Source organism: Osmerus eperlanus, chromosome 14 (assembly GCF_963692335.1).
Source record: "Osmerus eperlanus chromosome 14, fOsmEpe2.1, whole genome shotgun sequence".
NCBI lineage: Eukaryota > Metazoa > Chordata > Actinopteri > Osmeriformes > Osmeridae > Osmerus > Osmerus eperlanus.
Window position 1 is genome coordinate 5,614,788 of NC_085031.1, and position 24,594 is coordinate 5,639,381.

General features: G+C 46.2%; 4 protein-coding genes across 5 annotated transcripts in view; 3 read left to right on the plus strand and 1 right to left on the minus strand.

Annotated features, from left to right (window-relative positions):
* sh2d3ca (SH2 domain containing 3Ca) overlaps nucleotides 1–7,395 on the plus strand; it is a 106,365-nt gene extending 98,970 nt beyond the window's left edge. The window contains exon 16 of the mRNA XM_062477540.1: nucleotides 7,385–7,395. The gene's annotated coding sequence lies outside the window, so the exon portion shown is untranslated. The remainder of the gene's footprint in view (nucleotides 1–7,384) is intronic.
* The window catches only part of nrarpa (NOTCH regulated ankyrin repeat protein a), an 82,261-nt gene that overhangs the window by 17,582 nt on the left and 40,085 nt on the right, over nucleotides 1–24,594 (minus strand). The gene's annotated exons all lie outside the window — the stretch shown is intronic.
* fam163ba (family with sequence similarity 163 member B, genome duplicate a) lies at nucleotides 1,524–18,970 on the plus strand. The gene is made up of 4 exons (XM_062477548.1): nucleotides 1,524–1,943; nucleotides 2,082–2,532; nucleotides 15,800–15,915; nucleotides 16,689–18,970. Exons 3-4 carry the CDS (start codon nucleotides 15,823–15,825, stop codon nucleotides 17,136–17,138), a joined length of 543 nt encoding a protein of 180 aa, XP_062333532.1. The 5' UTR covers nucleotides 1,524–1,943; nucleotides 2,082–2,532; nucleotides 15,800–15,822; the 3' UTR covers nucleotides 17,139–18,970.
* Nucleotides 21,874–24,585, plus strand: swi5 (SWI5 homologous recombination repair protein). 2 transcript variants are annotated; one of them, XM_062477550.1, is made up of 5 exons: nucleotides 21,874–22,124; nucleotides 22,395–22,446; nucleotides 22,574–22,689; nucleotides 22,763–22,848; nucleotides 23,751–24,585. In XM_062477550.1, exons 1-5 carry the CDS (start codon nucleotides 21,988–21,990, stop codon nucleotides 23,813–23,815), a joined length of 456 nt encoding a protein of 151 aa, XP_062333534.1. In that variant the 5' UTR covers nucleotides 21,874–21,987; the 3' UTR covers nucleotides 23,816–24,585. The 2 variants fall into 2 exon arrangements, with proteins under 2 accessions (XP_062333534.1, XP_062333533.1); XM_062477549.1 differs by having other exon boundaries at nucleotides 22,763–22,857; nucleotides 23,751–24,581.

Sequence of the window (24,594 nt, forward strand, 5' to 3'; positions counted from 1 at the left end):
CTAACTCCTCCTGACGGAAAAGCAGAGAGAAATCCCCTCTAATCTAGCAGAATGTTTCTCTTCCCCCAAGAATGAATATTTCACACCCCAGGAATACAGGCCCATTTCCACCTCCAGCTCCAATATTCGGAAGTTCAATAATTAATGCAAGGAAAACTGAGTTTTCACCCTCCGTCAAACTCTTCTGTCATCTGGACTGCTGACTGGGGTGAAGAAGAGGGTGAGGAAAGGGAAAGAGGGTGAAGAGGGAGTGAGGAAGGGTAGATGGAGAGGAAGGGGTGAGTAGGGGCAGAGGAGGGGGGGGTGAGGATAGGAAAAGAGGGTGAGGAGAGGTTGAGGAGGGGGTCGGTGTGATCACCAACTCCAGCTCTGCTATGCTGCCAAAGTACCCTCTCAGCACTACCCACTCTGCAGGCTGGCATGTGACCCCCAGCAGACTGACTAGGCCACACACACACCTCATTACATCCTGGCTGAACCCACAAGATGTGTGTGCGTGGATGTGTGTGTTGCTACTCTACAGATGGATCACTGCTTGCCTTGGAACCAATCCAGGCTAGTCCTTAGTGCCACCATGCTGACCATCTGACTAACCCCAACATCTCTTTGCCATCTCTCTCTCTTTCTCTCGCTCTCTCTCCTTCTACCTGTCTCTGTCTGTCTATGTATCTGTCTGACTGTCTGACCGTCTGTGTCTCTCAGTTTTATTGTACGCTATTATATATTGTCTCATACGAAAATATCCTATAAGATGGGTGAGAAGTGTGTGTGTGTGTGTTTACGACATCCACTGAAATGAAAGAATTATGTGCGTTGAGCAGATGAACATAAATTCGTCATGGTTCCAGCCTTGTCCCGCACGGGAAATACAATCACTAAAAGAGTGAGATGATGAAAACAACAGCTTAGACCTTAACTAAAAGGGCAGCAAAATTCGTACATAGGGTTTAAGGAAATCATTTATTAAAAGTTTGGTTGTGCGTATGATAAGAAATTGGTAGGCCTTTAGGGGCCTAGGCTTAGATATTTTAAAGTTGGATGAAAATACAGTCAGGAGGAGGGGGAGGGGGTTGTTTGTGATGTTTTTTGATTGGCATTTATGTCTGTACAACTCTAGACAACTATCATCTCGCTAGACATCTTCCCTCAGTATGCCTGCGCCTCGTCCATTAGACTAATTGTATAGCGGGACAAGTTATACCTTACTTCTTAGCGTGAGAAATGATTGAAATGCGTGAGAAATACAAGGTGTTGCGTGAGAGCATGAGAAATGGTTGAAATGCGTGAGACTCACGGCGAATGCGTGAGACTTGAGAGACCATAGGCTATGCCCAAAGATTGAGCATTTAGACAAGGATAGATTATTGCAATATAACGATCTCATGTATTTTAGATGTGAGATTGTAGTGTAGTGTAGCTCTCGCTCCTTCCACCCATCCCTCAGACAGACCCCACATTGAATCATAGTCAGGCCGCCGCCGATCACCGGTCAGCCCGCTTTATTAGGTCTACAAAGCGTAGAGACACGCCACTATTTACGCATTTACGCCGTGCAATCCGCTAGAGCACCTCGCGCCAGAACATCCAGCCGAGTGTCAGCAAGAACAGGCGACGGTATCGCTAGGCACGAGTGCCCGTGGTTAATTTACCATCGCGATCCAAGACGTAGAGGGAGAGAAGAGAGGCAGAGAGGGGTGAGAGAGAAAGAGCGAGAAAAAGAGAGAGCGAGAGAGAGAGCGAGAGAGCGAGGCTTCAAATCCCCTTCAGTTATCTCCCCACGGTGCATCGAGCGGAAGAAACCTGACCTCTGCGAATGGTGGAAAACTGTCTTGTAAAATGGAGCGGCCGTGATTTTCTCCACTATTCGCCACACGCCGTTATTACGTGCTGTCGCCTGCTTGTGCCTGATGTGCCTGGCTGTCATGCGAATCTGCCAGACGAAGGTATTTTCGTTATATTTTTTATTCCAATCTCTGTCAATGTTGAACTGTGATTTTTAAAATTGGTTGTCGATAACAGTATGGAAGACGTTTTAAGATAGTTACGATTTGTTTTTTACAACACTTTTCTTTGCCCAATAGGGGCACGAGTTGGACTGTGGAATGTGAAGTGAGCGACGTCAAAAAACAAACTCTCGACTTAAGAACCGAAGTGGAACCTTCGAGGACTACATGTCAAATGTTTTCCGTGGACAAAAAAGTGGGATTCGAGTGGTTGATTTTAAGAAAACATGTTCGATTTTTAGATGTTGGTTTGGTCACATTTCCATGTGTTAATCTCTTATGAACCACTCTCTGAACAAACGTTTAGTCGGGTGGTCACTAACACTCTACCTGCTCTTATTGGCTGAAACGGATGAGGTCGACGGATTTCAAGGAGCATCGGAGAAGTGACAGTAACTAACCATCCTAATTGTCGGAGGTAACTACCGCTCGGTGTTTCACGCGCTACCCTTACCGATGGTCGGACTAGAGCTCTCCCGAGCCAGCACCGCCTCAGATGCGACCCAGTACATTTCAAATATCTAGGAAGGTAAGCGAAAAAAGTCCGTGTGCTGTCCATGGTGCTGAAGCATTGAAACTAACGCACCATGGTCACAGAGTGTGTCAGGGTGTCTGTGTGTGAGCACGTGCATGAGTCTACATTTGAACCTAAAGTTAGTCTGACCAAACCAAGCTCTCTTTCTGCTTGTTTCTCTCTCTGTCTGTCTGTGTGCCGCTCTCTTCGTCTGTCCTCCTGTCGCTCTCTCACCTGTCTGTGACAATAACCCACCAGACTGCCCCCTGCACCTTCTGCACTGCCCCCTACCACCCCACCAGACTGCCCCCTCTACTACTGCACTGCCCCCTACCACCCCACCAGACTGCCCCCTCTACTACTGCACTGCCCCCTACCATCTCACCAGACTTCCCCCCTGCACCTTCTGCACTGCCCCCTACCACCCCACCAGACTGCCCCCTACCACCCCACCAGACTGCCCCCCCTCAACACACACCCACACACACACACACTACCACATTGACCCCTGCCCCATTTGATTGATCAAATATTTCTTACAGACTCTTTGGACTGTTGCACTGGGTTTGGTTTAATGGGTGAAGTAAACCAAGCACACACCAAGTGTTTGACAGAGTTTTGCCTTAGTATGCTTTAACATGCAGGGTCTGTACCAGCCCACCAATCCTATGACATGGAAAGGCGGAGCTTATCAGTCTACTGGCAACGCCTTCTGTGACCCCTAGAACACCCTCTGCCCCCTGGGATATCAGCATTGAGTGGACTGTCTGTTTCCGGCTTCTCTACTGTCTCTATGCTGATTGGTGGAGGAGTAGGAGGGAGGAGGGGGCAAGCTTCAGGAAAACATAGAACCATTTCAACATCTCCCCCCTCCCTTCTCTCTTTTTCCATTCACTCCTCCCCTCCCCCTCAGTTCAGCTACTCATAGCTACCCTCTCTTTTATATACGTGAGCCTTTCCCGCACACGTGCACGCAAACACACACGCACACACACACACATTAGCTTTCTTTCACACACACACACACAGAGACACACATTATATTTCTCCCTCTCTCACTCTCTCTCTCTCTCTCTCTCTCTCTCTCTCTCTCTCTCTCTCTCTCTCTCTCTCTCTCTCTCTTACACACACACACACACACACACACACACTAATGGCTGGCCGTCCTCATCCCAGTGAATGATTGCAGTGAATGTAAGCTCATTCCAAAGAGTCCCCCCTTAGGGATGGGAGGAGGAGTGAACTGAGGATTTGGCTGTGTGTCCTTCTCTCTTTCCTCTCCCCCTAGTATGGGTCAGACATCTTGGTTGTGCTGGGGGAGCACTGATACTAAGAGACGTTCTGACATGGCCACGGTGCAGTCAAGGACTTGTGTTTGTCATGTTTGAGGAGGGTTGTGGTTTCAGTGGTTATAGTGTCTGATCACCCTGCCTTCACCCTGCCCCAGCCAGGCTTCATTCTAACCAGCCAGGCTTCATTCTAACCAGCCAGGCTTCATTCTAACCAGCCAGGCTTCATTCTAACCAGCCAGGCTTCATTCTAACCAGCCAGGCTTCATTCATGGATCCTGATGTCTGCTCCACTATGCCTGGGTGTTCACTGAGACATTAACGTGGTGTGATTAGAATGTCAAACCCATAGATTAGAAGGTGGAACTTTTTGGATTGTTATGATTTTACATTTACATTTAGCAGACGCTCTTATCCAGAGCGACTTACAGTAAGTACAGGGACATTCCCCCGAAGAAAGTAGGGTGAAGTGCTTTGCCCAAGGACACAACGTAATTTGGTTGGCATAGCCGGGAATTGAACTAGCAACCTCCTGATTACTAGCCCGATTCCCTAACCACTCAGCCATCTGACTCCCTCTGATTTTATGTGACTGTGTGGTGAAACTGCTCTTCCTTCTCCATTTAGACTCCCTTGCTCATCGTCCATTCTTCACCCCCCTCCCCTCTCAATACTCTCTCAACTATCACATCTCGTCACAGTCTCTGACTCTGCCAAGACCAGCAGATTGACAGAGCATCAGTTTAGAGCAGAATACAGTAGTGCAGAACAGACTATAGCCTCCATGCTTACCTGCAACACTCTCTCTGTGTGGAGGCACCTTGACCCCCCACCACCACACACACACACACATCTATATAAATAGCTACAATAGTTCCAAACACACACACAGATCCTTTTTTTTTGCCTCAAGGCCTTTTTCTCACACACACACACACACACACACACACACACACACACACACACACACACACGCACACACTCACTCACACAATCTGTCCCTCTATGCTCCTCACCCATGCCTCACAGCCAACAGTCTTTTTTATGACACACGTTCTTCCTGGGTCCACTCCTCTCCTTCTGCCCCTCCCCCCTATCTCCCCCTTTTCTCCCACATCCTCTGGCCCTTCTCTTTTCTCCCAGAGCCCCTCCCCCACAGTCCACGGTGCTTGGAGACCAGGTTGCTAAGCGCTCTGACGTCACACCACAGCACACCAGTCACATCCCAACGACGGCTACGGTACCAAGCGCTGTTCAAAGCTGCTGTCACAACTGGAATGTGGCCTCACAGGCTGGGGGGGGCGAAAAAAACTGAGTGAGAGAGAGAGACAGAGAGAGACAGAGAGAGAGACAGAGAGAGAGAGGAGATGAGAGCAAAAAGAGAAATAAATGAGAGGGGGTAATGGGGGGAGGGGAGGGAGGGAGGGAAGGGATAAAGATAAAACTGCTACTACTTCAGCCCCAGAACAGTCGTAGTTACATTTACATTTAGTCATTTAGCAGACGCTCTTATCCAGAGCGACTTACAGTAAGTACAGGGACATTCCCCCTGAGGCAAGTAGGGTGAAGTGCCTTGCCCAAGGACACAACGTCATTTGACACAGCCGGGAATCGAACTGGCAACCTTCAGATTACTAGCCCGATTCCCTAACCGCTCAGCCACCTGACTCCCTTGTAGTTACTCATTACTGGAACAACCTCCAGGAAAGGAGGGGGGGAAGAGATTTCGGACATGGTGCTATCACTCACTGAACCCACCAGTCTCCAGACCTGCTGTTTAGAAGGGAGCAGAGGGTGTGTGTAAGAAACCCCACTGCAGCCCGTTCATCTCCACTGGAATCTGTCACCCGTCAAGTCAACTCTACTGGGTTTACTTTTTCTCTACTATTGTTTATTGTAGTCCCTACTGTAGTCTGCTGTAGACTTGAATGTAGTTTTGATTTATTCTTACTGTGGTCTGAAGTCTCTATTGTAGTTTTGATTCATTCCTACTGTGGTCTGAAGTCTCTATTGTAGTTTTGATTCATTCCTACTGTGGTCTGAAGTCTCTATTGTAGTTTTGATTTATTCGTACTGTAATCTAAAGTAGTATCTACTGTAGTTTTATGTATTTGTAGTCTCTTCTGTTTGCAATTTGCTCTGTGTCATGCTGTGTCTGTTGTCCTAGACCATGTAATCCTGCGGGCTATAGCATGCCATATGTTCTCATGTGGAAAACATCCCAGCTGGGGGGAGACTGGTGTGTTTAGCGTGTGTGTGTGTGTGTGTGGGGGTTGTTGTGTAAGTGCAGTGTAAGTGTGTAGTGTGTTTTCCTGTAACTGTAGAACAGGAGCCAGAAGGACACAGCCTTCTCTGACAGAACACCGCTGTTCCTAACAGGAGCTGCTTCTGTCTGAGCTAGTATGTCTAAACACCAGCCTGCCCACGCTCTGTTCATCTACACACACGCACGTCAACAACACACACAAACACACACACACACATACACGAGCATGGATTATGAACACATGAACACACACATCAACAGCACACATGCATGCATCGCTGTCCGCCGCAACTCCAAACAGCCAGAGCGCGCCTGAAAGAAACGAAAAGCAAAAGACTTGACTGGCAGACTGCCAAGGCGGTGGATGGAGATATAAAAAGGGTGGAAGGCAAGAAAGAAAGCGTTGCTAAAAGAATGCCCGGCTGCCCTACAGGACCATCACTATACAGAAGGAGGACCAAATGCACACACATTCACACGATACACAGTCAAACCCTTTAAACACTCACACACACTTCAAACACACAAACACGTTAGAAAGTCTCTCACTCTGACACAGAAATTCCCATAAAGAAACTTTCATAAACCCCCACGTTATTCCAACCAGTCTCAAACACAACCTTGCAATGCTCAGACACTCACACAAACAAACAAACACACATACAAAGCCACGCACACCCACACAATATGTCCTGACTATAGAGCTTTTTATGTAACTTGTGTAAACACAAGTTAGAGGAGACATCTTTTGAGAGAATGGCCTGAGTCATGTATAACTGCTGGCCTGTTCAACACATGACCCCTGCTGCTCTTACTGTTACATCAGAGAGCCACTCTCGAACCGCCTCTCTTTGACTCTCAGTTTCTCTTTTGCTCTCTTTCACACCCCTGTGTGTGGGTGTGTGTGTGTGTGTGTGTGTGTGTGTGTACATGAGTATTAAAGCTCCCAGGTTTTCAATCAGCTCAATAAGCCCACAAAACCACCCAATCACCAGCCGCCTCACTCAGACTCTGCCCAATCCCATGTGTTTAAGCTGGAGAAAGTGAACGAATGTGAGCAACATTAATTATTCCTCCTCTACAAGGATCAGGGATCAAATGTAACGTAATGGGTTTTAATCACCTTGGAGACCGTGTTGAATGAGGAAGTGTTTATACGTGGCAGTGCCCCGAGCAGCAATGGGGTTCTGTCAGCTGTTTAGGACTCCTGTTAGTGATGGAGCTAGTGAAAGAGCATAGACTCCATGCAATGCTAGGGATATGTAGTTAGGGTTACTAATGTTAGGCTTAGTGTAAGGCGTGTTAGAGCTAGTACTGTATGTGTAGGGCTAGTAGGCTTTTGGTTAGGGGTATTACATTGACTGTTGTTAATGTCAGGCTTAATATTGGGGGTATTAGAGCTAGTACTGTATGTGTAGGGTTAGCAGGCTAAGTTTAGGGGCATTTTATTTATGGTTATTCAGGTTTGGCTTAGTACTAAAGCTTGTACTGTACGTGTAGGGATAGTAGGCCAAGGTTGGGGGTATTATAGTTGTGCTATATATGTTATCAGGGGTAGTACTGTTTATGGATCTTACTGCATGCTTAGTGTGTGTGTGTAGAGGTGGCATTTCGTGTGAGATATAGGATAGCTGTAAGAGATGTGTAGACTGAGTCTGTGTTTGACATTTGACAGGCGTCCTCTTGCCTTGTGTGGGTTTAATAGCTGTAGGTCTCAGTCCCAGCTTCTCCTAAGGAGGTGTGTATGTGTGTTGGGATCGACCTTCCCATAGTGTCTGTTAATCACGACACCCTATGGAATGTGTGGGAAGGAGTGACTCGTCTTTCCTATAACATGGTAACACCTGTTAGCAGTTGCCATGTCAACCGGGTGCCATTTTGTGCACCGGGGTGTGATCCTCTCTCTCTCTCTGTGTCACTGTGTGTGTGTCTGTGTGTGTGTGTGTGTGTGTGTGTGTGTGTGTGTGTGTGTGTGTGTGTGTGTGTGTGTGAGTGTGTGTGTGTGTGAGTGTGTGAGTGTGTGTGTGTGTGTGTTGACCTGGGTGTGCCGGCTGATTGGTTGCTTGGTTGCACACAGCAGTATGTTGATATGATCTTGCTTCCCCTGGGTGCATTTGTTTTGCTCGCCAAGTACTTGCTGCGTACACTACATACCATAACAGCCTCGTAGGGAACCATGCAGTCAAAACAACCTTGACCTTGTCTGTGGGGTTATGGAATAGTTACAGCACAGAGTAGTTGAATTCCAATTAAGCGCACCTCATCCGGAGTTAGTAAAACAGTAGCCATACAGCTTCAACTGTGTCTTGCGAACACTGTGGTGTTACCTCACAATGTGGTTTGGTTTATTTAAGTAATGTAATTACAAGAAACAAAAATTTAGCCAATAACTTACATTTTTTATGATTAACAAGCTGATCCTCACTGTGCAATCAGATCAAATGTTTTTGGGAATTGCCCCTTTTTAACGTGGACAGTCAAAACGACCCTACAGCTGCCCAAAGGTGTTGATACTCAACGTAAATCAGAGAAGACGTAGCAACAGTCTTCTTGAGGCGTCAAATCTCTTCCAGAGTTAAAAAAAGAAAGAAAAAACTTTGGGAGGAGAGACTCATTGATGCATCTTGCCTTCTCTCCTGCTATCTTCAGGTAAGAGGCAAAAGAGCATTGGGTTCTCTGGCTCTTAATCGCTATAGAGTTTGACAATGACAGAGAAACCACGTAGTCTGATCTTGGACAGTAGAGAGAGTGACAAGTAAATGATGCGCTAATCTGCTGTAACAGTTGGTTATGGAAGCATCACTGTGTTGGTGGCGGCCAAGTGTCTCTGTGTCACACTCTTACACTCGTCCATCTTGTCTTCATCTCACTTGATCTCCCCCTGGGGCCTCTGCTCTACAGTCTGCATGGATCTGTGTGTCTCTCTCTCTCCCCCTCTCTCTCTCTCTCTCTCTCTCTGTCTCCCTCTCTCCCTCTCTCTCTCTCTCCTCCCATCACCTGACTTCTCTCCCACTGTGTCGTGTCTTCCCCACAGAGAGGAGAATGGAGCAAATAAGAGGAGGATGATGGAGGATGAGAGATGGGGGTTGGTGGCACGGGCTCATTGTTTAGCTAAAATAAGGGTTTAATCGTAGTTGAATTCTTCTGTGAAATATATTTATATTTCTGTTCTCTGGTCCAGTCCACCCTATGTAGAAGACAAAGTCTGTTACGTTGTGCCTGAGGATCCACTGGTCATACAATCAAAACACACACACACTGACACTCTTTATCTCGGTCTTACATTTCTCTCTTTCTTTCTCCCTCTTTCTCTCTGTCTGTGCCTCTCACACTATCTCGGCCTCTCTCTCGTTCTACCTCTCTCTACGTTCTCTTTCTTTCTCTCTTCGTCTTAGGTAACATAAAGGACAGTGAAACGAATTGCTAATGCTGACCTGCTCTCCACCCACCCCAGTCCTCTCAGGCAGCATCAGAAAGCTGTTTACTCAGCCTGACCCCGTATTTACATACACTCACATCCCACAAGCATTAGCCAGTCCTGGCATTGGCACTCATGGGCCCTTATGTACTGACTTAAGTGCCAAACAATACACGGTGACACCAGCCCAAGAGTTAACCTCCCGCCACTCGGCTCTGTCTCCAAGCACCTGACGAGTCACACATATCCTGACAGAAATCAGAACACACACTCTCATGGATGTGGTCGTGAATAAATCATGGTTGTTATTATGTAGCTGTCATTGTGGCTGTGTGTTCTGGAAAAATAACAGTGAGTGACAGATCTGCAAGAGTTGAAGGACGCACTGGAAGCAGGACTCCCTTAGGCTAAGCTAGACCAGGCTAGGCTAGGCTAGGCTAAACAAGACAAGGTTAACCGAAGGTAGGCAAAGCAAGCAGAATCCAATGATTACAGCTGGAAAAGAGTAATTACTCTGTGGTGCGGGCACACTCTTATCATTTTCCCAGCATGCCGCAGGCCCTGTGGTGTTTTGGGAGACCCAGCAGAGAGGGTGGTGTGTTCATACATCAGACACCCCACATCAGCTGGTTGAGTCTGCATGAACAGCCAATAAAGCAAAGCAATATAGGCCCAGGGGCATGAGGAAACGAGGTTGTGTTCAGTTGAATAATATTTGCTTATTTGCCTTGTCCTGCCTCCAACGCTCCACCCATCCATGCACTTTTATAGAGGACACGCATGACACACATAACACACATGGACTCAAGTACATACAAAACACACACACACACAAACACATACAGTGCCGTACATACAAAACACACATTTACACAAGTATAATACTCTTCACAGGCACAAACACACACACAATCAAAACAGACGTATATTCTTAAGCACCTGCAGAACAAAATGAAAGACAGACGAGAGAAAAGAGAAGAGGAGAGATGGGGGGAGGGGAGAGGAGTGTAGAGAGAAAAAGAGAGAGATGGGTGAGGAAGCCATTGAACAAAGTGAAACACACAATGTAGACTATTGTTGATGACAGCAGAAGGACTAAAACCTAATTATGATAAGTGCCAACCATCTAAATATTTCTTTTGATGCTCTGGTCTGAGCCAGACTCATGATGAGCTAGTGAAATTATAAGACAGGAAGTATATGAAAGACAGACTGTGTTAGATCCCAGCAGGCAAGCAGCCAATCAGGCCCACATATAGAGAGTTAGAGAAGTAGTCAAATAAAATACAAATGTTGAGACTGGGACTTACATTTATGCTCCCTTCATAAATGCAGACCCGGAACTCTTACGTACTGCTACATAAAGAGAGAGCTAATCGTACTAGCATCGTTCATAAGTTATTTTGCCGTGAGGTGCTAAGCTAGCTAACGGTTCCAGCTAAGAGTGCTAACCTTCACCTTCACTGCTAGGTTCTTCGGTTTTAATGTGATGTTCATGCCTGAAACTGCCCTTGAGAGGTATATTATACAAGAAGGAGGTGGAGGGAAGGACAGAGGAGAGACTGGGATATCCTTGTAAGTTCCTGATGCTGCCCAACATCACTCTGAACTAGGGTGACCACCAGAAGCATGACCCTGAAAAGGAGGACGCTTGGGTCCAAAAAGGAGGACAACCCCATCCCCCCCGGTTGTTGACCGGGGGGGATGGGGGCCATTAGTATGAAATGAAGACAATAACATTAGTCATTTCAGTAAGTCAATTGTCTAAACTGCAGTTTAAACTCCTGTAAGAGTGGTGATGTTGCACAGCATGAAATAAGTTGGTCAGCTCAGCAGCGGTTGTTTTATCATCCGCTGTTGTTGTGATCAAAAAATGATGTTAAGGAAGAGTGCCCGGCAGAACTAGCATTATCCTTGTGCCGTTCTGTAGCGGCATGCCGCTCTAAAGCCCCTTTCCCCTGGAAAACCAGACCCCTTTCCCTGGAAAATCAAGCGGAGCTGGTTCATGAAGGAGGACGCGAGACATAGCGTGTCACTAGCAACGCGTCATATTACGCTGCAGGGTACTCCCTCCTAATAGGGCGGGGTATATAGCGGGGTATCCCGGCATATGCATTGCTAGTGCGACACAGACATCAGTCATCCTGCTGCTTCCGCCTCCCCGGCCTCCACCCTTGGTTCTGTTTCCTGTTGTAGGGGGAATGCGTCTTTGCTTGGAGGTCGAGACGGTGTCTCGGTTGGGTGCGGCAGGGAGCCGATGCAAGCAGAACCACAATGCCAAATCAAGTGTTACAATCATGTGTTGTATAGTATGCAATAAAGTATTAGTAAATACATACTGAGTCCTCCTGCCTGAACCAGACTGTCCGGGCGAAATCCGGACGTCCTGTCACCCTACTCTGAACACCTCTCGCTCTCTTTTCTCACCTCTCACCTCGACCCTTTCTCTCCTCCTCACCCTCCCTCTCCTCCCTCTCTCTTTTTTCTCACCTCTCCTTCTCCTCTCTCCCTTCCGTCTCGCTCCCGCTCTGCCAGACTCTCCTGACACCTCTCTCTTTCCCTTCATCAGCAGTACAGGGTGACACATCACACAGATCACATTCACAGAACCAGCAACCGAAGCCTGGGATAGAGAGACAGTTTTCTGAGGCCATGGCGTGTGGTGTCATCCTCACTTTCCTAGTCATCTTCTTTCTGCCTGTGTGGCCCCTAGCAGGGACTAATTAGACCTGCTTTAATACCATAGATCAAACACTTGAAAGCTATTAAGGTATGTTTGATTTGTTTCCCAGTTTGCACTTCTGGGACTGATCGTGGATCATGGTTTCTTGGCTTTGAGTGAATTAAATGAAGCACACCCGAAGTACCTCTGCAAGTAGCATATGGTGCATGTCTATACCTGGAGTGCGTCAGAGACTAGTGCTTCACGTACTGGTCCTGACTTCTGGAGCCACTGGCTTTAGCAAATCAGTACGCCTGGAAGATCCTGGTCTGAGCCCATTAACAAAAAAGTGTGGAGCCTTCACACTAAACACAGAAACAAGGAACAACAGGGATGATAACTCAAGAAGTCAGATATTCTATGGACCTGTCAAACTCTTTTAACCGACAGTCTTTTATAGCGTCAGTATGCTGTCAGCATACTGTCTGGCAGCCTGTTGTTAGCTGCCCACCCATGCTCCCAGGAGGCAGGGTGTCAGTCTGCCATGACAGGCTACTATTAAACCATCAGTGGGAACAGGGGAAAAGTCACAACTGTCGATGTCACAGTGCACGGCAACTGGCACAGTTAGGTAGCGCTGAACCTGGACGTAGATTTTGAATTGGAAATTGGCCAGTTCGAATGAACACAAATCCAAGTCATTTCAAGGACTACGGACATTACAGAAAACTAATTGACTTGTCTGGCCTACATGTCACTGGCACAGCATGAAACAGAGAGCCAATGAACTTTCTTACAAGGCACCAATCACAGCTCCTCGTCTATTCAGTGTGATCTAGGCTGCAGGGGTAACGTGTGTGTGTGAAACTGAGGTATGCTTCATTGTACACTGTACATGAACCCTCCAGCGATATAGGGACAACTTGAACTTGAGTACATTATTCATCAAGCATCAAGTATTCAGTATACTGCATGTACAGCTACAGTATATAACAGGCCAGCTAAAGTTGTTTGACAGACAGAAGCACTCTCACAATCGCTCCCTTTTAATTCTGTTTGAATGTTCTCATCTTGTTCATCAAGTGACAAGGTATTTCTCACTAATGGGCTGTATGGAACTCAGTGAATGGCTGTCCAGAATAATTGCCTCGACACATTATGCTGCCTATGTCATGTTTGATTACAATGTGGATACCCCTCTTGCAGGACCAGTGAGTGTATGTGTATGTGAACACACGACTAGACTACAAGCTCCTTCCATCTCTCTTAGCGAGTCTGTTCTTCCTCCAGACACGAAAACAGGATCTGAGCCAACAGGCTTTCTCCATTGTTGTTCAACAATATGTGTGTGTGTGTGTCTCCTCGCCCCTCTCTGAATCTTCCTGCTTACCGGGCTGTTTGTGTCAGAGCTGAATAATTAAAGATCTATGTGCTGTTGCACCAACACATCTCTCACCCCACTGATCTGATTGGCTATCTCCCTGGAGACCGAGTTCTACAGCCGCCTGGTATTGTCTGCCTGCACATGACTAATGTGTGTGTGTGTGTGTCAAGAATGTACAGTTTCTGTATAGTATGTGTGCAGCACCACAGTGAAAAGAAGACAGTAATATATGCACGCATTTATGTGTTCGGTCTTCAGGTCCTCCGAGACAGGAATCATTAGTGTTGTGTGTGAATGTTTGTGTGTGCGTGTGTGTGTGGGTGGGTGGGTGGGTGGGTGGGTGGGTGACATGTGTGTGCCTTCATGTTTGTGTGTGCATCCATGTGTGTGTTCAATTAGTAGCCATGCAATTAGCCCAAGGTCAAAGGTTAAGGTGCAGGGACTGTGGACTGGCTGCTCAGCAAACTCTGCTACACACACACACACACACATATATACACATACGCTCTCTTTTCATTCTCAGTCTCGTAAACCATACTTCCATATCTAGACTGCTGTTGTACCATAGAACGCAGCAACTGTAATCTCTTTAGTGTGCAGAGTTACATGGACAGAGAGCAACCAGACAGGGGGAACGTATTGATCTAATCTGACTCCATGACTGGAATGGCAGGCCAGAGAACCGTGTGTACTGACATACGTAATCCTTTCTTGCTGCCATTTTTACCTTGCACCTCGCAGCAGTACAGTTTAGTTCTGAAGAAAAAAGCCGAAATGTCGAAAATAAAAGAGTTGATTTTATGTTTGTGAGTGTTGATTCATGTGACTGTATGTGTGAGTTGATGTGCCGTAGTGAGTCCTTTTGAAATGGCAGATTTAATAGACAGAAATTGTTTTCATTTTTCACCCCGGGGCCATGTTCTTTTCAGGATTGTTTCTAGACTTCTTGTTCTCTAACTGTCACTTCCTGTTGCCTGACCAGTTCTCAACATAGATCAATTGATTGGGTTAGGGGACGTGACCTGCTAATCAGGTTTGGTCCAATCACATTCCCCACTGTGCTGTTGGAGGGTGGGAGGGTGCGTTGTTGGAGGACAGAAGGGGAGCTTGTTGGAGGCTTCATCTAAAAATGATGTGTGTGTGTGTGTGTGGGGGGGGGGGGGGGGCAGGAAGGTTCGGGGTGCGAGGTGTAACAACTCGACCACACCCTCTCTAGGACTGACGGTTTAGAACCCCTAGAACTGTGGCACATTCTCCTGAATGTGCCACATGTCTCCTCCTTGGCGTTTCCCTGTGGTCTGACCTCAGCGGCAGGGTCAGAGGTCGATGGTTCATCCATCCAAGTCTATCTGATCCAGACTTTAGAGGTCACCACCTCTCTCACTCGCATTACCCGTGGCCTTGCCTGGCCTGTTTTCCTACCTCGGCTTCATATCGCCTATGCTTTCTTTCCTCCTCTTTCCCCTCTCCCCCTCTTTCAGTCCTCCAGCCTTTCATCTCAAGGTCTGACCTCCAACCTCTCCCTCCTGCCCAACTTCTGCTTCAGCTTCATTCCTCGCTCCCTTCCTCCATCCACTCTGCAACCTTCATCACCTCATCCTTTTATCTTTGTTTCTTCTCCGTCTCCCCTTCGCCCCCTCCTCTTTCAACCCCCGCTCTTTATCTCTGTCTGCCCCACCTTCATTCTCCTACCATCCATCCCGCAGTCTCCCTGTCTTCCTGACCCTGCTCCCCATCTCTCCATCACTCCATCTTAGCACTCTTTTTTTCCACTCTACCCATTAGTTTATTTACCTCTCTCTCTCTCTCTCTCTCTCTCTCTCTCTTTCTCTCTGGTTCTCATTGTCCTTTTGTGTTTCACCTCTCACTCTGTCTTAATCTGTTCCAAGCTGAGACAAGTCTAAATGATGTTCAGTGTTTATACCCTGATTTTATTACACGTCTAGCAAAGCAAAGATAATTCAATAAGCATCACTTGGATGACACTAACTTCATCCACTTAATGAAGTTAATCCACTGACAGATTTCTGTCTTTCTCTGTCCGTATTGCTCCGCCTTCTTCTTCTCTCCTACCTTTGCTCTCTTTCCTACTTTCTCTTTCTCTTTTTATATCTCTTTATTTATTTCTGTCTTTATCTCCCCCTCGTTATGTGTCTATATTTTCCCCTCCTGCTCCCCTCTCTCCTCCCTACCTTCTCTGTCTCCCCTCCCTTCCTCCATCCCCCTCTCCTCTCCTCCTGTCCTCCCCCCTCCTCCCTTGCAGGGTGTTGATGGAGAGGCCTTCGAATGACAGCCGGTACAGTGGTCATCACCGGAGGAATCCTCGCAACTGTTATCTTACTCTGCATCATCGCAGTACTGTGCTACTGTAGACTGCAGGTAAGTCTCTAGACTGCAGACAAGTCTGTCTATGAAGATCACTGGCAAGCTGAATTGTCATTGTATATCATTCCTATTCCTCTTTCTCCATACTGGTCATAAAGGTGTTGTGGTAGAATTTTTGTATTCTATGTATGTAATTATAATATGATAATAGTATATTAGCATATTCTTGTAAACTACATCTGTTGTAACTGTCTCACACACAAAGGGATATTAGACATGCAGTCAGAGCTGAAGGACTGTAAGGGGGCCGTAAAAAGGTTTCATTGATGAAAGCTCCACTCCCATCTGATTCATCCTGAGATCAGCCGATCTTCTCGTTGTCACAACTTTCTCCGATTTGTTTTCAATTCCTAGATCTCTCTCTCACGCTCTCTCAAGCAAACAGATTCTCAACCATACTCATGTTCAGTCTATTGTTCTGTCCAGTTTGTCACAGAGAACGGCTGCAGTTTACTTCAGCACTTTTCTTCTTTGGGGATCAATGAAATATAATCCTCTGTTTTTGTGTCTGACTGATACAGGGCTATTTTGTGTGTGTGCGTCTTTATGTGTGTAAGTGTGTGTGTGTGTGTGTGTGTGTGTGTGTGTGTGTGTGTGTGTGTGTGATGAAACCCAACCTGTGAAAGCATGTTATTCTCGTTGGAGTTCATTTATTTTGACTAATTAAGATTTAAACAAGATGGCATTAAACACCATCCACAGCTTCTCTGTTCCTATTATGATCAACATTCTTTCTGTTTCCTGTCTCCCCACGCCCTGCCTCTCAGTACTACTGCTGTAAGAAGGAGGAGTCAGAGTCGGAGGAGGAGGAGCCAGACTTTGCTGTGACGTCCCGCCTCCCTCCGGTGCACTCCAATCACAACATTGTGGCGGCCTCGGCCGCCGTCTCCTCCGCCCCCAACGGCCCCGCCCTTTTCCCACCGCCGCCAGCGCGGAAGCTGACGCGCTCACAGACCTTCTGCCCGTCCTGCACCCACTATGAGCTGCCCTTCTACCTGCAGCAGCCGGAGGGGCTGCGGAACGGCGGGGAGCGCGTCAGTTACCGTAGCGTCCAGCAACACGACCTGGACCCCCTGCCCCACCCTCTGCCTCACCCGCTGCCCCTCCCTGTGCCCCTTCCCGTAGACCTGCCCAGCTACCACAAGCTCAACCTCACCCGCTCTGTCACCATGAGGGACATGTTCACGCGCAGCTGCAGCATTAGCACTGACGTGTAGTCAGCATGGTGCCCCCTTGTGGTTTGGAGGGGGCAGGGCAACGCAAGAGACACCAGCAGAGACAGGAACAGGTTTGGTACAGAGCCAGGGAGAGGGGTAACAGGGACAGTTATAAGACAGGGAGAGGAAAAAAGGAACAGGGAATAAGAGATTGCTAGACAGCAGACACTACCACCATATTTGATACAGATACTGATTTAGTTACAGATTGGCTGATATTTAGACTGCCTCAACAAACGAGGCATCAACACATTCTGCTGACACACTTCTGAGACCTCCTGGACATATTCTTCCCCTGTCTCCTCAGTCCTCTTCTCCTTCCCATCTCCGCTCCTCAGCGCTCTCTTTCCCCTGCTTTTCTATCCTCACCTCACATCTACTCAGTTCTCTCCTCCCTCCTTTCCTTAATCCTCTCCTTAGCCTTTGGTCTCCTCTCCTCACTCAAACAGATCCTCCATCACAATAACCCATTAGATCAAAAACTTTAGCAGCAAACTACATTTGCTGCTAAAGATATAATGACCCATCATTGTATCTCAGCTCCTCTCCTGATTGGACCCCTTACTGCCCCTGATCTCTAATGGACGGTGAAGCATATCATCGTGGTGAACCAGTCATCACTGACTAAAACGTGACTGCAAGCCTTGAGAGCGGATGAGAAGAGGAGGAGAGGAAACTTGGCGTCCCAGCCAGGATCAGACTGCAGGCATAGCAAACTATCCCAGAACGTTAACTAGGCCATGACGTTACATCACGCCACCTATAATGACATAAAGAGCTTCTGAAGGACCGCCTCCTCTGCTTGGTTTTCTCATTTCTAATCCTTTTCTAGATATGCCCCTCCCCCCTCTCTCCTTCATATTGGCTAACAGAGTGCCGGGGCGTGTCGCTCACAGGAACACAGTGTGACAGAGAGACTACAGCCCTGCTGGATGGACTCTTACACACACTTTGTTTGTTAATGTCAGATGATGATGATGATGATGATGATGAAGATAATGATGGAGATGATGATGATGATGATGATGATGATGATGATGATGATGATGATGATGATGATGATGATGATGATGATGATGATGATGATGATGATGATGATGACGATTGTGATGTTGATGGTGACATCCCACGCAGACCTTAACACACAACTAAAGCTTGTGTCCCTACCATACTACCCAGAGTCTCACTGGGTTGCAATAACACTTTAAAGATATCATTTCTGATGACATTTTAAGTTCCTAAAGATGTCAGAGATTAACCTGGCAGAGTGTGTGGCCTCAAAAGATGGCAAAAGAGACACAAGAAGGGTTTACTAACTGTTGTCCCTTTTTTTTATTTTTGTTCTACCGAGCTCTAATGGCTGTGTATTATTCTGTATTATTCTGTGTCGGCTGATCGTTCAGATACACACAGGAGTATGTGTGGAACTAAGACCCAGAAGTGGGTATTTGTACCAAGTCTACACTATAACTTTACAATGTTTATTAGTGTACACTGAGGTGTCAATATCGACAATGTTTTCACCTTGATTCCTTGCGTTGCCCCTTGATGAGTCATTATTGATTATGTTGAATCACTTATCTTCATTTGATTGGATTGGACTTTACTAGGGTGTACTCACCGCACTGCACTGGGTGTATTCGCTCGGAAATCTTTTGCTAGGCCTGGGGTGGATTTCTCTGGGCTCAGTAAGCAGGCCTAGGGGTCGCTCTGTTCGAAAGGCAGGCTGCTCTGTGTTTATGCCCTCCGGGAGACCACTTTCCTAATCAGATTATTTATTACCTAGATTTAATCTGAGGGGGAGGGGAGCAGGAGATGGGAGGGGGAGGTGGGAGAGGAGAGGAGAGGGGGATGTGTGGGAGGAAAGGGGAGGTGGGGTGGCTAAGAAGGGTTGTAGGGGAGGAGTGGGGTGATTGGAGAGAGAGGGGCGGGGCAGGGTAGAAACTGGCAGGCTCCCTGATGTGTTGTCCATCCACTGGTACTGAGCACATCTCTCTCTTTTTCTTTCTAATATCTTTCTCTTTTGTTCTTTCACTTCCTCTCCCCAAGTTGAAACAAGGACTCAGTGTTTTCCAGCAGATGAGACTTTGAGTTGTTAAGGAGTTTAACCGCTCTTGTAACTGGTATTATTGATCTGGTTTTATCTCTTGCAACCTACAAACATACTTACACACAAACGTACACATACAGACACTTACACACGTGATTTACCGTTATAGTTTATCTTCCTAATTGTGATTGACTTCTTGCCGCACAGGAACTTTAGTACCACAAAGAATAATTCCAGTGATATTATTAGAAACGCTATTATTATTATTATTATTAATATTATTGGTGTTTTTTGCTGCATTGTTGCTTTCTTTCAGTATGGTTTGGTTTCAGCTCTAAAGTAAATTGTTTTCGTCATGCTTTCAGATGTTTACTCATGATCACTCTGTTACTAATAAAAGGGTGTGGAAATCTCCAGGTTTGCTTCTGGTCTTACTCCTCCAGTAGCACAAGGAACACACACACATGAAGCCCCCATGATGTGATAGCACGTAAAGGGTGCGTGTGTGCCCTGTGCATACTGTTGTGTGTGCGTGTGCGTGTGTGAATGCGCACACAGAAACAATGCGTTCTCAAAGCCTTGCGGCACTCTTTACCGAGAAATCCCGTCCCCATCTTGTACATTTACTGCACACTACTGTACAACTTGGTTGTTGGGTTTCTGGAATCCGATTTGCGATGACTTCAACTCTTCTTGAGTGTTGGATGTCTGAGCCCTAGTTTCTTAGTGTCTCAGTGTTCTGATAATCCCGATGACTTAAAACATCAAGGTTGGGGTACTGACTGCTTAAAGGTTTGTCTAATTTAGTACGGCTGAATGACTGAACCTCCAGCATGAAGGCTACAGCAGAGCTCTCTGACTGTAAACTCTACATGACCTTGTGGTTTCCTGAGGGATGTGTGTGTGTGTGTGCTTGTGTGTTTGTGTGAGTGTATAGTTAGGGACCACTAAATTAGTTGTGGGTGACTGTATTTTTGGTAACTGTGTGTTTTTGAGTGATTTAAAATGTGCCTTGACCTCCCTTGCCTCCATTGGAACAGAAGAATATCTTTGCCGTGTCTGAATAATTCAGAACCACAATCGCTTCTTGTGCATCTAGCTGACCGCCATGGACACTGCTGCCGGATTGATGTTTTATGAAGAGCTTTGAATCATCTGTCTCTCTGGTGAACCTCGTGTCCTGTGTACACAATGTCTCTCCGCCTGTAACTCTTTATTTCTCTCTTCATGACAGACCCTGTCTCTTTTTTTTCTCTCCCTCTGTCTCCCTCTCCTACGCGCACCACTCACCTCCCACACCTTCCCTCTGTCCCTGGGTGGTGTGTGTGCGTGTGTCTACAGTGTGCTTTATGACCCTGGTCCGTAACTCCAGTGAAGTGATGTTTAGATCCAGTGGAGATGGGGGGGTGGGAGGGGGGGGGGGGCACAGCCAGAATGAATTAACATGATTGAATGCAGTGGAGCTGTCATGGTGGCTAACACATCCTCCTCCATCCTCTATCCTCATAAACTTGGTCCTGTGCTATGTGGACCAGGAAGTAGCCGCCCCAGCAGAAAGACTTGCCATCTCAATCTCCCCATGTTAAAATATCTACATTTTCACATTAATGTACATTGCATTCAATGATATTGATATTATCATTATTGGCATTACTTAAACTACAACGTTTATACAAACAAGGAATTTGCTTTGGTGGAGCAGACAGACCAGCAGAGTTTGTATTAAAGAGAAAATCACACATTCGTTTCTTCATTTCAGATGCTTCTGTTTGTGTACATTTTTCAATAGCTTTACATGTATTAACCAACGAATTATTGCAGGGCCGTAATCATAATATATCCCCCCAATATTCAAATCTGGTCAAAATGTCCCCCCCCCCCACACACACACAATATATTGATATAAAAATATAAATAAAATATAAATGTGCTACGCTACGACAGGCAACCACGCACGCTGTCCGAGATTATCATCAAAAATGTAATCATATTCATAACTAATCGTAAAAAATGTTCAGGGTGGACCTTCAGACTCCCCAGCAGATTTCGTTCCCCCCAATGTTGACTCCATGGCTACGGCCTTGAATTATTGACCAAAGTTAGGTGCATTCGATTGTCAATTCATATCACCACCACGTGGTCAAATTGTGTTGCTGCAGATGTCTCGCCTCCTCCAGTTTTACCAATGAAAAGGCAGCTGTTCAGTTTACATTGTGGCGCGAGATTAAAAACTAAACAAAGCAGGCTGAAACCAGCCTCAATAAGGAACGTTATTTCCGGTGAATTTCTTCCTATTATTTTCCAAATAAAGGTCACCAGAGTACTATTATTTAAACGTCAAAAGACAAGGACAGCTAATGTGTCACTGTGTACTGTGACTTGTGTGTAAAATGTGAATAGACCTATGTCAAAGTCATTTTATTAACAATCATTTACAAAGTTTACCTTTGTGATTTACACTTTGGAACTTCACAGATTGATACAAATAACTAGACTGATAAGTAATTATAAAATCATAGCGATCGTAAACTATAATAACTTACTGTACATCAAATTACGCTTTTAAACTTGGCGATACTTGTATTATTGACGACAATTACAGCTAACTGAAGACAAACAGGAGCGCTACCGAATTCACATAGGCCTATCAAATGCTGTTATTCTGAAAGCAAATTGGCAAAACCGGAAATGCTTTAGAGCCCAGTTCGGAACTTGAACATTGTATCTTGCTGGTAGTGGTAGTCAGATACATTCATCTTAAAATATCTAGATTACTGAGCGAATTTCAATATTTTTAGGATGATAGTGGCGTCTCGTTCTGAATGCTGTACGGAAAACGTCACAGAACGGCCTGAAAGCACTGAGCTGAAAGATCAACCGTCAACTCCGAGGGGAGATGTCTCGTCAGCTAGCACTACAGTCGGTGCTTTCAGAAGGTAGATAGCTAACTGCTAACTAACTTATCTGCTAAATGAACGTAAGAAAGTATTTCTAGCTGTGTCAACAACTTATTAAATATTATTGTGTGTGTGGTAGTAAATTGTTTGTGGAGTAAAGTGTTTTTTTCTCGTTGCAAAGGCTTCCTTCCTACACATGTATGCCTGTACTACTATATTTGAGCCGCTAGGTGGCGGAAAAGTACTGTATTACGGTAATATCCATTGTGATCGAAGTTCTGAAAGCAGGATTTAATTTTTTGTCATCAGGACTCCCAACGCAGGATTGAAAAAAAGAGTCAACTCCAACTTTAAATCACCTGTACGTCTGGCTATAACTAAGGAACTCCCACACAAATACACATAATACAATCTCTCTTTGGTACTGACAACCCATAAACAACCCGCAAGCACTCACACAGGTTCTCTTGGTCCTCAATGCATTTCAGCTTCAGAGCCTTAATGCCCCGGGCAGCAGTACTTCAGCCGACCCCCAGGCGGAAATAGACCACCTGAGGAGGAGACGGGCAGATCTAGACACAGAGATTGCTCTGCTGGAGAAAGAGTGGGTATATGTTGTGTGTGCCCAAGCCCCATGTACTATCAAGGCTAACGTGTTTCCTCTTGTTTTTTGGCAGTGGTTTAAAAGTGGATGAGCTGGAGCAGCACATTTACCTTCTCCATGAGTACAACGACATCAAAGACATCGGACAAAGTCTGTTGGGTAAGATAGGTAAGGGCACCGCACACACACACACACACACACACACTATTGGCCCACTCAGGTCCAAGTAGATTAGCTAACATCTCTCTTTGATCAGGCCCTCTCCAGGTCATTGAAGATTGACAGATTAAAAACACTGCTTTGGGAACCCTATACCGGTGGGCTTGTAGCCTTAAAACTTGTCTTTGCTCAGTCTTGCTCATTGGTCTGAAAATGGTAGACTTGGTCATTTCAACTAGTACTTCTAGGATGTTTTGCCTAGTGCATAATATGAGCTGATGATGAGCATTGTTTGATTTCAACTTCAGTTTAAGTGATGTCTTTTATTTCTAAACATGCAGAAGGGGAAGTTGCTTAATACTTGTGATTGGCTGTTGAAATACTCTTGATTCCGAGGAAGTGAGGGAGGTTGGAAGAGAAATATAAAATATATTTTTATATTTTATATAAAAAGAGAGAGAGAGAGAGAGGTGGCAGGGAGAGAGAGGGAATGAAAGGATGAGGCAATAAGGAAGGCGCAGGAAGGAGGGAGGGAGGGAGAGACAGTGAGCCCTGCCCACGCTGGGGCACTGAGGGAGAGATGGAGAGAGAGAGACATCCACACTGTGGTGGTGGTGTTTCCCTTTGACACAATGGCCACAGTCATGACACAAACACACACACATTTTCTCTGGCCACTGTCCTGACCCCTCGACACACACACACACACACAAAAACCTCTCTATTGCCGGCCATAGTTCTGACCCACACACACTCTTTAATTTGCCACTGTCTCGACGCCCCACAAACGCATACATTCCTGTATTTGCGTGTGTGTACGTGGAATTTCATAATGGCGCGTGTCATGCGTCAAAGAAAGAACAACGGCTAATCCTGTGTGTGTGTGTGCTCCTCCTCCTCAGCCTCTCTAAGAGGAGTGACCACAGGAGACTTGTACAGCCACTTTGGCCTGGAGCTGGAGGACTGAGATGCTCCTTGAATACGGCTCCTCCCATCACAGACCGAGAGGCCAGAAAGAAGATCAAAGGACTGGATCTAAACAACCTTGCTTAGCCCCGTCAGATCTACTGGAGAGCTGGGTGTATAGGGGCTAGGGAGCTGCTCTGGGCAGACACCTGAGCTGGACTACTGGCTCTCTGGTGCATGGGAGTCAACCAGGGGCCACCCTATCCTCCAGGTGGCCTGGTCACTGGAGTCGTGGGTCGCCTGTTCTTACTGAATCTGACTCAATTGTTCTCATATTAGTGCTGGTGTTAACATTTGTATAGTTCAGATCTGACTATCTTTTGGACTACACCACAGCTGGGCCTGGAGAACTGGGCCTGGGACAGCACGTGTAGCTGGGTTGGTCAGACTCCTAACGGGTTATGTTCTGCTAGCAACTTGTTGAAGGATAGGCTTTACACTGGATAGTAGTTGCCTGTAAATGTCTAAATAAAGTTTTGTTTAATTGAACAAGTCTCCACAACAGTCATCTCAGAGAGAATTATGGAGAGCTTGCAGAACTGAGTAAACGGCATGTACAAGGCGTGTCGCTATCAGGGGAAGGCAAAAGCTGAGAATGTGTGTTGTCTTGTGCTGATAGTGCTTGCCTCGTTGGAGCTTAGCTCATCTACTCATCTAATCTTCATCGGTCAAAGACCATCAGTTGTTATAGAACTCTAATTTGGCAAGCAGAAGATAATATAATGTTGAGGTTAACATGCATAACACCTTATCGTCGTATTTTAAGTTTAAATTGTGAAC